Genomic DNA, 13,209 nt, shown 5'->3' on the forward strand with positions numbered 1-13,209 from the left:
GGGCAATAAATAAACTATTAATTATATCAGTTATCATATTATATAAATAAATACTCGTATGTAAAAAAAAAAAAAAAAATAAAATAAATACTAACATAGTAATTATAAGCACTATACAAAATACTTAATATTTTTTTTTTTTAAAAGGAAAGAGATGTTGCATATTCAGCATTTACATTATATACTAAACGTTTATATTAACAATAATAATCATAAGTATCATATTACGATCGGTGGGGATTGTCCATCGGTCATTAGCAAGTAGACAATTTTATATGTACGTCAGTTCGATTTATACTTTTCATAATAAAAGACTATAATATACGTTTATGTTATTATTCATATTAACAATACACAACATTTATATTTTAACAGTTTTCAAGTTATGCCATAATAATTAATAATATTATATATTTTGTTCCATAGCCTATTTGATAAAACAACATATTATGTGTATAAAAAAAGTTAATTTAATTTTAAACATCAACATAAATAATTATACATTTTTTATTCTAGCTTATAAAACAAGTGATAAAATATTTAAACATTTTAAACATTTTTTTAAATTTGGTAGAGAATAATGTTTTTTAAATAAGTTTAACAGTTCCAGTACAATGACCACAACATAATTGAATATTAGACTCTAATGCTTGTGATGCTTCCATTATGGCATTACATGTTGCATCAACATTATTCATTTTTTCTCTAGGCATTTATCTCTATTCGTATTATATTAGTATGGGCTGAGTATTATTGACGAAGTCAATGCGAATATAACTGATGCCCCTTCATGGTAATCGGTTGCATGGATTTGACGTAGTCAAAGTTTAATTGAAATCACCCATGGAAATTTGGTGTGAGTTTTGTTGAAAATTTTTTAAGGAAGAAAAATATGATAAAACCTATCAATACAAAAAATTTTACGTAATAAATGATTGCGTTTTGAAAACTAATCATATAAATATAAATATATAATGCAAAATAACTATCGATTTACTTTTGAACGTCGAGGCCGAACATATCTGCAATTGATCCACCGGTGAGCACTAAGCATCCCAATACGTAGAAAAATGACAAATACATTATTGTTCTAAAAAATGTATTTCACAAAAACCATACAATTTTAAAAATTCAGATAGGTAAGCTATTTAAAGAGATTAAATTCCAAACCAAATGTGCACAGCGTACTTGAATTTTCCCCAATAAGAGTCTCCCAAAATTGCACTCGGCAATGGCATGATACACGCAAGAAATATGAAACTGTGATATATTATTGTTGATTCTTCTCCGTTGAACTGCAGTATTCTTGTCAGGTATAAAATCAAAACAGCTAAACAGATAATTATTGAATTATGAAATTGGAAAAATTGTATTTCTTTAACCGCTGTCTACCCACTCTATTAACTCACATTTCAATCCAAAATAGGTAAATCGTTCACACAATTCACTGATTACGATAAGCCATGTGTACTTGGGGTATATCTAAGAAAAAAATAATTTTTTTTGGTAAATATAGATTCAGTGTTCTGTGTAGAAATAAAGTATATTAAGAAATAAAGTATATTGGTGTACAAATAATAATTCATATGCAAATCGTTGATACTTATTATTGAAGAAGAACCTTAAGGGGACGTTAGAGTGATATTTGTTGTCCCTGTCTACTGCAAGTGCGTAACACAGCAACTTTAACGCTCACCAGAACACATATTTTATCTCCATTAGTTGAAAAATTGGAGAAAATTAAACTGCTATAAAATTTAAAGGTAAGAATATTATCTTGACAATGACATAATATAGGTTTTTTATCATATATTAATTTTAAAGCGAGTAATATGTATTTTAAAATTGTAAACTGTTTGTACATTTTAAAATAACTCGGTTTAAAATAAAAATATAATAAAAAGCCTATGCCATTGACTAGATGATAATCTTACCTTTAAATTGTATAAGAAGTCAATTCGCTCTAATTTTTGAGCTAACGAAGTAAAACGTGTTCTGCTGAGCTTAAAATTTGCTATGTTACGCACTTGTAAGAAGGAGACAACAAATGTCACTAAGGATAATATAGATTTAAGATATTATTGGAATTTAACTATTCGTTTTAAACCTAATGGACGATTGTAAATTCCATCGGTACGATTTTTTTACTGGTAAAAAAACAAAAAGATCCCACTAGTACTAACATTTGCCCTGTAAGTAAAGTTAATTTCTGATTATATTATTTTTGATCAAATTTAGTTTTATAATTTGAATTTTTGAAATTTTAAACTAAAACTAAATTTAAATATAATACGTAATTACACACATTTTCGTTCCCAATATTAGGATATCATTAATTATACAACATTTTAATTTAAAAAACCATGATTTTAATTACCTACCAAAATATTTGATTTTTTTAATTATCATCGTGTAGATCAGGGGTCTCACAGGGGACTCAACAAAAAATGTTGGCCCGTGATGCCGAAGCGTATTACAGATTTGGCTGGCCTTAAAAATAGGCGGGAGACCTCAGGTGTAAATTATGGTAGTAATACATTTGTAAAATTGAAATTCTGTTCCGATAAAACATATTAGCTCCAAACTATGGATACCTGTTCATAGTTTGCAAATTTAGTTTTATTTTACTATATTGCTATACCAGTGTGGTGTCGATGCATTTCTAAATACAATTTACATAATATACAATTTTTTATAAATTAAATAACGACACGTAGTACATTGATTTAAACTAAAAGTAGAAACTTTTTATGATAGATTCATATAGTTGAAAAATGTTTATGGATTTTGAAATTAAATGAAAGTATTTATATTTAACAACTCACCGATTTTTCCTTTTGAACAGATGTCAATTCCATGCTGTGCTGGAAAAAAATATACAAATTTGCTAATCAAAAACATAATAAATAAATAATGTACTGCCATACCTAAAAATTTATATTTTTGGTCCTTAATGGGTGTGCTGGTACAATAATATTAACGTTCCTGAACTTTATAGTTTTTCCAATCACGTATTAACTCTGACAAATTTGCTGTATGTTATCAAAGCATTTGTTTACAATTTTTAAAATGGGAAATTTAAAATATCAAACGACACCGGACCAAGTCAAACTGTTCAACTCACAGTTCACACACAAGTTTCATCGAACCGAGAACATTGAGCGTATGAACTTTAACATTTTTTATGAAATGCATTTTTTAATATCTATTTTTTTTTATAGCTCAAAATTATAGTTATTAATCTGGTACTCGAAATAATCTTTTTTTATTACCCAGTAAAGTATTAAGAATTTAGGTCAAAATATCTTTAACTAAAATGTCCAACGAATAAAAAACGTACAGTTAAATAAAAATAGGTATGGAAAATTAATTGTTAATAGAAAAATGTATTATTATTTCAAATTGATTTTTTAATGTTTATTATTTCATTGTTAAAGGAAACATTATTCTCTGCAGCCCATGGACTATTATGATTAAACCCGTTGATGCCTGCATGCGTATATATAAGGGCGTGTCGTAACTTTTTATCACCTATGATTTCTAGTTAGTAGTTATATAACAGTCTAAAACACAATATGACGTATAAAAAGTGTATGAATATATATATTAGATCTACAATGAATAGTTCTTCAAGCACTGCCTTGTTGCCAGCTTAGTCGAATAAAACAGTATTGAGTTGACAACAGTATTTGCTTCCATTTTATACTCGTTTATTTAAAACAAGAAAACACGATTTTATTAGTAAATAGTAATTATGGCTTATTCATACTTTTTCTCATCGTATAATATGTATCGAATATGCTTTAAAAACTAGTTCAACTTTTTTCACCTCCATAAAGAGATTTAAAGAGTAATATAGTATAAACCCCGTTAAAAATATACCAAGAGCTAAATCCAATCCGTGAATTGCGGGTACCATCAACGTACAATTTATTATTTCACAAAGATAAGTACGTTGACGGCGACGTGTCCGGGACTGAGGTACCTACACTAAAACTGAGATACACTAAAATCGAGATAAACCTAAATGACGTATAGCGCATAATAGTATACTGTATAGGGTTTTCCGCAAAAAAAAAAAAAAAAGCCTACACACAAGCGAAGCCGCCTAGCTTAGTCAGCTAGTTAACAATAATTTAAAATCAGGACTGTTCGATTATTTTCGAGGAGAATCGATTATGATTATGCACAATTAATTGAAAAATCGATTGATTGAAAAATGATAAATCGGTTGATTAATCGGTTAATCGCCATTCCGATTAATCAAAATTAGATTAATCGATTAATTGAAACAATCAGTTTATAATTGAATCAAGAAGTAAGTAATTTATGTATTAATTAGTGAACAGTACAATTTTATTAAGTCTTGAGTCATATCCGAATGTAGCTCTAAAATTTCCTGATTAGATTAATCGATTTATGTCAAAAAAGTCTTTGAGAGTATTAAGCTATTAAACTATTAACTATTAAATATTTAAATATTAATCTAGAGTTGTCATCTATTTCAAATCATTCATAAATCATAATAGAAGATGCAAAAATAACCAATATCAGGAACGGCTGCAGGAAATGGCTATAAAAATAGTTTATTGATTTATTCTTAATTCTTGTTTATTTGACAATTAATATCCGATTAATCGATATTCGAATAATACCCGATTAATCGATATTCGAATAATACCCGATTAATCGATATTCGATTAATACCCGATTAATCGATTAATAACCGATTAATCAAAATTAGGATTAATCGTTTTTTTTTTAATACGTATAATAATCGATTAAATTAATTAATCGGAGGAAATTTTGATTAATCAAAATAATCGAACAGCCCTAAGAGTGACTATTTACAAATATTTTGTTCATATTTTTGGCAATATAAAAGGAAATAAGTTTCAAACATGACAATAAGTAATACAATCTACAAAAATCTATACATATAAAATGTGTTATAAAAATATTATTCAAATATAGGTATTATGAATCTTATTCAATTTAATATTTCCATAACAATACTGATAACGTTTAATAAGTATAAAAAAAATAAATGAATCTCTAAAAATACAATTAATATCAATTAACTAAAAAAAATACCTCAGTAAATGTAAATTTCATTTCAGTGGTCAAGAATATGATGCCGGCTAAACTCATAATAAAATATTGCGGAAGCTGCCACAATTCTACGTGAATGAATTTTCCTTCGTCTTTGGTAAATAATCTTACATCCTATACACATTTTTATTTTGTTAGTTACATTGTACCTAAGTACTAATTTAGTTTGTAATTTACTAGATATCATTCAAGACCCTCAGGTCAAGTACCCTATAATGTTACCATTTTGTCACCATTTCGTTGTAATGTTAGTGTATAAAACGTGCCTGGAATTACGTCCATAGTTGGTGTGGGCAATATTTTTCCGTTCTGGAACACATTATATCTATTTTAAATTTGTTTACACGAGTTCACGTTATATTATTTGTAAACATTAATAGTTGTAATGATATAAATTATAAAAAAAATATTGGATAATCACTTTCCCTTATAGCTCATCCCTCGTAATTGACTGAGAGAGTACGAAGTAAATGAGGTGTGATCAGCACAGGTGAATGAAATATCATCGTCAAAACCAAAAGTATGATCGACCAAAATTTTAAAATTAATATTTTGTTTTCGGTTGTTAATATAGAAACTACATTGTATAACTAAATACTGCTGTATTTAGATACAAACCTTACATTTGGGCTCTCAAACTTTTCTTTGACTAAACTATCATGAGCACCAACACGGTTTAATGTAATTGTGTTTGAATTTAGTCGGATCAAGTGATAAGAAATCTCCTAATATGATTCAAAAAGACATAACATGATACAAATACATTTTTTGCTTTTTGATTTCATAAAATTTCGTATTTACTATATATCTATTTATTACAAATAAAATAAAAATTAATAATAAAGTAGTGTAAAATGTATTTAGAGATATAACAGACACAACGTCAATGATGGATACACTCTTTCTTAATTTAAAGAGAAAACTTAAAAGGAAAAATTATCTGGTCTTAGATTTATGAAATTACCCACTTTTAATTTAGTATTAAATAGTAATACAGATTATAATAAGTTGTAGACGTTTTACTTTTAAAAAATATTATGATACTGATTCATATTTGTGACTCATTCACAGAGTCAGACTGGCCCGGACCGCTAGTCCGCAATTGCGGACGGGGCCCCGGCTTAATTATCGTAATTGGGGGCCCCTAATTTTGTATCTATTACATAGCAGTGGCGTATTTACGGAGGGAGATATGGGGGATAGATCCCCCCTTCAACTTTTTTTTTGTCAAGTTAAGTTTACTTATTTTCTGTGTTTCTCAATATGATACTACTTTTAAGTTTTAAGTAGGTATATCTGTTTTCTAAATGTTCTAGCCATGGTAATTTGACTGCTTTGATATACTATACGCCACTAGTCGCGGCATATATATCGGAAAATAAAAACATATACCTCTATGGTGGTATGGTATACTGTATTTTTGAATTTTCTGCGAATTAATTTTCATGCATAAGACAGTGTTTATAATAAACCTGATAAATAGTCGGTAAATAAAACAAAATTACCATGAAGACTGTAGATTTACCATAGGGCATAGGTTTATTTTTAGTTACTGAAAACATTGTATTCACCTCTGGGTTACATGCTTTAGATGTTTGTGATAAAGAGTTGTATCCAAATATTCATGAACTCTTGAAAATATTTTGTTCTTTGCCTGTATCAATAACTGCTATACACCTGAACGATGTTTTTCAAGTTTTTATTAATTATTAAGTTTTACCTAATAAATATAGTATGACAGAAGTAAATATTTTATTAATTTTCCTGTCTAATATTGAATAATAACTATAAATTAAATAGTAATTATTATTTACTTTGTTTATTATAACCGACTTAGCCATTTAGGGCCCGTTTTACAATCATAGTTTAAACCTCAGTTACGCTTAACCAACTGATTTTACCAGTCGAATTCCGCGGTTTAACATTAATTCAACTATTGTAATACAGACCCTTAATGTGTTTGCTTTATTTGCAGGTCACCGGTCAATACAATGATCATGTCAGATAAGGTTATCGATGAACTGAGCATCCAAGAAAATAGAAAATGGGATTTTGTATTATAACTATTTTTTTTTTTTTTTTGTTAATCGTATTAAGCACGGGATTGTCGTTAGTATGAATTTATAATAGATGCTATCAAGTACTATACAATTTGTCTTATTTTACTTGATCCACGGTAATCTCAACAAGTTAAGGGATTTTAAAGATGTATAATATTATATTCGTATTTATTGAGTGTACCTATTGTTATATATTTCATCCCCCCTTATCAAAATTCTTAAATACGCCACTGCTACATAGGAAATTGAAATTACTATTACTATTTTTTAATCTTCTTGGGTTTTACTAGTATCAAAATAGAGAAATAAAACTAGCGCCTAGCAATATAAATCGCGCTTCCTATTCTGCACTAGTCTAAACAGACATAATAATATAAATAAAATTTACCTTTTGGAAAACTATAGGATATCAGTTACATTGGTTCAGGTTCAGCGTTCACCATTCAATAAAATGATTGAATTTATGAAATGCGTAAGACAAGACGTACGTTAGGCTGGTACGTAATTGTTGTTGAATGAGGATTATAATATGGATCGACAAAAGTGAACAAACAACACAATTAGTTACAATAATAATTCTGATGCACATTGCACTTGCAACATTATATAATATATTAATTATACTTTTAACACAACCCCTTAATTAATAATTTATATAAACTAAAATTCTATTTGTCGAACACCCATTGCTAATCGTAGTTTCTCAAACCGCTCCTTTTGAAGTGGCTTTATCAGTATATCTGCTATCTGATCCTCTGTTCCTACGAATTCTAACTGAAAAATGTTTTCTTCAAATTTTTCATTGATGAAATGATATCGTTTATCTATATGTTTTGTTCGTATGTGAAACTCTGAATTCATTATCAATCGAATGGCTGATTGATTATCAATATATAATGTTGGTTGGCTGCCTTCCCCAATCGTCATGCTGTAAATAAGTTTTATAACCCAATTTAAACCTTTAATCGCTTCACATGCTGCGATGTATTCCGCTTCTATTGATGAGAGAGATACACTATTTTGTCTCTGTAATGTCCATGAAATGACTGATGATCCTAATTTGAATAAATATCCTGATGTAAGATGTTGATCTACGTTTTTGTACACAGCCAGCATAGTTCTCATCACTATAAATTTCTAATGTTAATTTTATATTATTATCAAAATATAGACCATAACTTATTGTTTTCTTTATGTAACGTATAATTCGTTTAACTAGGTTCCAATGTGCCTTCAATGGATTAGATAAAAAACGTCTTGCATAGTTAACCGAATATGCTATATCGGGTCTCGTGACTTGAGATAAAAACAATAAACTCCCTACTGCTTGTCGATATGGAAATGTTTCATTATTTTGGTCTGATATAACGTATATAATTTTTGGTAATGAACCTTGATTCCACCCTAGCTTTTTTAAGCGCTATGTGATCTGACAGAGATTCTGTTTTTTAAAACGGTTTAATTTTTTTTTGTAATTTTTAATAGCTTCTTTGCATGCGGGATTCCACCACGGTGCAGTTTTTAGCGACTTTAGAACGGGACGACTTTCCTATGGAAATGTATGCTGCGTTTATGATAATATTGGTGAGAGAGGACACTATTGAGTCGATTTTGTTTTGGTCTATTTCTAATTCGTCAGCATTTTTTTTGGTCCAGTCTTGATTTTCTAAGTGGTGATCAACCAACTCAGTGATTGTTTCCATCGTTTGATTGGTTCGTCAGGTGTGGATTGGTTGAAAATGTTGAGGTGGATTGGCCAATGGTCACTTCCGTTATATTCAGTTAGTACTTTCCAGTCGACTTGAGAGCTGTATTGGATATTGTTAGGCCGATGGCTGATAGAGAAAAGTTTGTGGAGCTGTGTCTTGTTGGGTCACCGTTATTTAATAATATCAGTGAAGGATTTTCTAATAATTTTTCAATCGTTTTTCCACGACTGTCGGTTTGAGATGATCCCCATATGATGTTTCTACTGTTGAAGTCGCCCAAGATTAAGAAAGGTTTAGGGAGTTGTGTAATTATTGAGTTTAGATCGTGGAGAGAAAAAGGGGTGCTGTCAGGGATATATACATTGCAAATAGTTATAGTTGTCTTGAGAATGACCTGAATTGCTATTACTTCTAAAGTTGAGTTGACATATATTTCTATGCTGTTAATGTTATTTTTGATGTATGTTGCAACTCTTCCACTAGCTCTGATTGCTTCAGGGAAGTTTTTATTGAATCCGGTGTATCCGTTGATTTTGCCTATATGTAGGTTTTTGAAATTTGTTTCTTGTAGGCAGATAATGTCAGGATTTTGTTCATATTTAATACGGTTTATATCTGTATTGTGTTTGTAAAATCCGTTGCAATTCCATTGGATTAATGAACTAATGTTTTGGTAATGGGGATAGATTTAGAGTAGTGTTTTATTGGTTTGATTGATTCAGGTTGGAGGTCTGCGGAGTTGACTTTTCGGAGGGAGGTATAGATTGGAATAGAACTTTAGTTAGTTTAGATATTTTGTTTTTTATTTTTTTGTCCACCATTAATGGCAATACTTTTTCGGCCATATCAAGGACTTCAGTGGCTTTGGATCCAACATTACTGCATAAATCATGCATGTTTAAATTTTTGTTCGTGAAGTTTTCTAGAATATATTTGAAAGAGATTAAATTGAGGGAGGAGTCTTTGTTCTGCAGGATAGCCGTTGCTGGCTCAAGAAGGTTATCTAATATTTCGGTGGTTCTTGTTGAGGAGTTTGATCTTGATCTGACTTTAATTTTTTTCGTGGTTTGGTTTTTAGAATTTGTGTATCCTTACCTAACTCAATTATATGTGGTTGGTCAACGTGGGGGAGGGTGGCACTGATGGACATATGGATTAAGGAGCTGGTCTTTTAAAAGTAGCTTGGTGTGACTGTGGGTCCGATATATCATCGTAGTTATCATCTTGGGTGATTTGTGCATTATTATTATTAGATATTTCGCTAGTGATTGGAGTTTTCTCGACAGTAAGGAGGGTAGTGTTGTCTAGAGGTAGATCAGAAGTCACGTTAATACTATTGGTTTTTTCAACGATATGATGGGATGAGGTATTAGTGGATGTTTGTTCATTCGAGGTGTCCATATTTTCTGTCAGAGGGGAGGTAGTGTATATCATCTTACATGAGGATGATAGGTACATGGCCAGTTTTTTTGCATAAAAAGCAAGTTACGATGTCATCGGTAATGAATACACGGTATGAAGTGTTGTCAAGGAATATAACGATCGATCCTGGTAGTTTTGAGAAATCTTCAGGACTGATGTACAGTTGTCTGCGGAAGCTTGTGATATGTGCAAATTTATTGAGTGGGAAACCAGCTTTGAGCGCCATGATCGGAGATGTTATTTTAACACCCAGTGTCACTAGCGCTACGATGATGGAGTTATTCGGTATGGCGGGATATACGTTCGATAATATAATGCGTTTAGCTGGGTTGACTAATTTTCGTATCAGTATCTCGATGTTATCGATGGATATGGCCGACTGCTTGTTAATGATGTCATTAGTAATCTGTTGGTTTTTGAGGAAAACACAAAACCTGTTATTGGATATACGTGACACGGAGATTATGTTGTATGCGTCAGTAATTTTACTGAGTGCAATTATATATTGTATTTGTTTAATTCCGTCTATTGAATTCATTACGATCGCTTGGTTCATTTTTGGAGTGAGAGAGTAGGCTGTTGTTTCAGCGAAGCTTTTAACTTGAGAGTTGTTTACTGAATAATTTGAAGTTAGTTGAGTGTTGTTGATTTCATTAGAGGTGTGATTGTCTTGAGTTGAGGGGGTTTTGGGGGAGTGGATTTTAGATGAATGCTTGGATGCTAATAATTTGTAATTAAGAGAGGGTTTATTGGAGTTTGAATTTAAATTGCCCGACGTTTTAGGCGTATTGGTGGACATTGCGAATAAACGCTATTGTTTATCGAAAATGTTTCTAATTAGGTAGACGGCTTATCGCACTTAATAAAAACATATTACCGATTTATCGTAGAGCAGAATAGGAATACTTCTATGAATACTTCTACTTCGTATGAGAATACAAATAACATTATCGAAATAAATATGGAAACAATTTTTGGTAGGTATTATCACGGACTAGGATATAAGATATACGATATCTTAGTCCGTGGGTATTATACTATTATCATAACTCATTGGTTTTATTTTAATAATAGACTATTATGGTACTAAATGTAATAAGTCTTACTAGTGTCTAGGATAGAAGACTTACAGTAAAATGTATACTACTAATAATAATTAATATCTTCTCTAGACTCTAACAAGCTTAGTATAATTTAAAGTAATAACTATAACTTATAAGTTTCTGCCAACAATGAAATATAATAATAATTTTAAGTTTTATGTTTGCACAGTGCTAAGCGTCTTGGTAAATGTCCGTACAAATCAAAATACTAGGGCAATTGATAAATTATGAATGTTATGACCAGGGCTAGGATTTATATGCAATAAAAAATTGTAAAATATGCATTTTATATACCAAAATATGCAAAAATATGCGTTTAATTTTTTATAAGATAAACACTAAAATATAGTTACAAAAAAAATATTTATTTATTAAAATACATCAACGATAGGCTGTTTGTCTTAAAATAATTTAACTAAGAAATAAAATAAAATGTATAATTCACATTAACTACGAGCGGGTTATATGAAATAAAATTTATAATTCATGAAAAAACCAAATTTTACGAAATATACTATAAAACATGCACTTTTTACATTCTTATAATCGAAATATGCAATAATATTCATTTTATTCAATATATGCAATAATATGCATTTTATTCAATATATGCAATAATATGCATTTTATCCGAAAAATATGTAAAGACATGCAAAATAAAAATACCACCATTTATCTCATCATGAGTTGATTCGTGGACATTACTGACAAATTCTATAATCACAAGTAGCAAAAAAAACCATGCTGTTGCATATAAATCCTAACCCTGGTTATGACATAAAAAAAAAATTAACTTTTTTTCAACTGAGTTAAGTTAATTTTATTTTCAATTTTAACTTTTAACTTAACTAGTTAAATTTTCTTTTTTTGTAAACTTTTAACTTAACTGAATGTAATTTAATTGAATTAATTTAACTTTCCACAGTTAATTATTTTCATTAACTTGCCTACCATTGCGTTATAGCAATATAAAAATTTACATCATAGGCTGTACTATATAATATTATGCGGGTATACACTATGCAGAAGTGTATATTGGATATTATTGTAATTATTTTTGACCACCAAATTAATTTTTCCAAATCAAATTATACATAAAAACCTTCCCCGTGACTCAACCGATACATTAGTGAAAGCCGTGAGGGATACATTATTGAAGTTTTAGTGGGATCTCTAATTTTTTCTAGTAATAAATATAGCCTATGTTACTCAGGGATAATGTAGCATTTTAATCGTGAAAGAATTTTTGAAATCGGTCCAGAAGTTTTTGAGTTTATTCGTTGCAAACAAGTATACAAATCTTTTCTCTTTTATTAATTATGTTAGTACCTATATGTAGGTAACTTATTAAAAAAAAAAAACCGTTTTTTATAAAGGGGCGAATGGACATAATAATTCAAAACGCTGAAATGTAAATATTTTGATGTGCCTATATCATATTTTATATTTATATTTATGTTGAGTGGGTTTCTGTAAAAACTGAGTGAGGACTATCGATTCAGTGAATATTTGTAGACAGTTCCATCGGATGAAAAATTGACTACAATGTGTAAGACTTTAAGTATTGTACACGTAACAAAATAATATATCATATTTTAATATAGGCTTCGGCAGTTCTCATTCGTACACACGGAAAATATTAACTTCATAGCGTATACGATTGTTGTAATATTCTACGTGTATAATACATTATTATATTAAACATTTACTAAAATAAAATATTATATTTTGACCTTGTATAACGAAATTGTAGGATAAGTGGGATATTAAACACAAACTCTTATGGTGGTTACAACAATTGCC

The 13,209-nt window shown here is 29.6% G+C and overlaps 1 protein-coding gene across 3 annotated transcripts in view; it reads right to left on the reverse strand.

Annotated features, from left to right (window-relative positions):
• LOC100572515 (peptide transporter family 1-like) overlaps window positions 1–3,237 on the reverse strand; it is a 9,310-nt gene extending 6,073 nt beyond the window's left edge. The window contains exons 1-6 of one of the 3 annotated variants that reach the window (XM_016803723.2): window positions 2,928–3,237; window positions 2,826–2,859; window positions 1,410–1,482; window positions 1,189–1,330; window positions 998–1,090; window positions 541–902 (exon numbers count right to left, since the gene is read on the reverse strand). In XM_016803723.2, coding sequence (XP_016659212.1) covers window positions 878–902; window positions 998–1,090; window positions 1,189–1,330; window positions 1,410–1,482; window positions 2,826–2,858 — 366 coding nt within the window. In that variant the 5' untranslated portion in view covers window position 2,859; window positions 2,928–3,237 and the 3' untranslated portion in view covers window positions 541–877. Of the gene's footprint in view, window positions 1–540; window positions 903–997; window positions 1,091–1,188; window positions 1,331–1,409; window positions 1,483–2,825; window positions 2,865–2,927 lie in introns of those variants that run through there. The other 2 variants (XM_003243894.4, XM_016803724.2) reach the window with 2 other exon arrangements.
• Between the last annotated feature and the right edge of the window lie 9,972 nt (window positions 3,238–13,209).

Source organism: Acyrthosiphon pisum, chromosome A2 (genome assembly GCF_005508785.2).
Source record: "Acyrthosiphon pisum isolate AL4f chromosome A2, pea_aphid_22Mar2018_4r6ur, whole genome shotgun sequence".
Classification (NCBI taxonomy): domain Eukaryota; kingdom Metazoa; phylum Arthropoda; class Insecta; order Hemiptera; family Aphididae; genus Acyrthosiphon; species Acyrthosiphon pisum.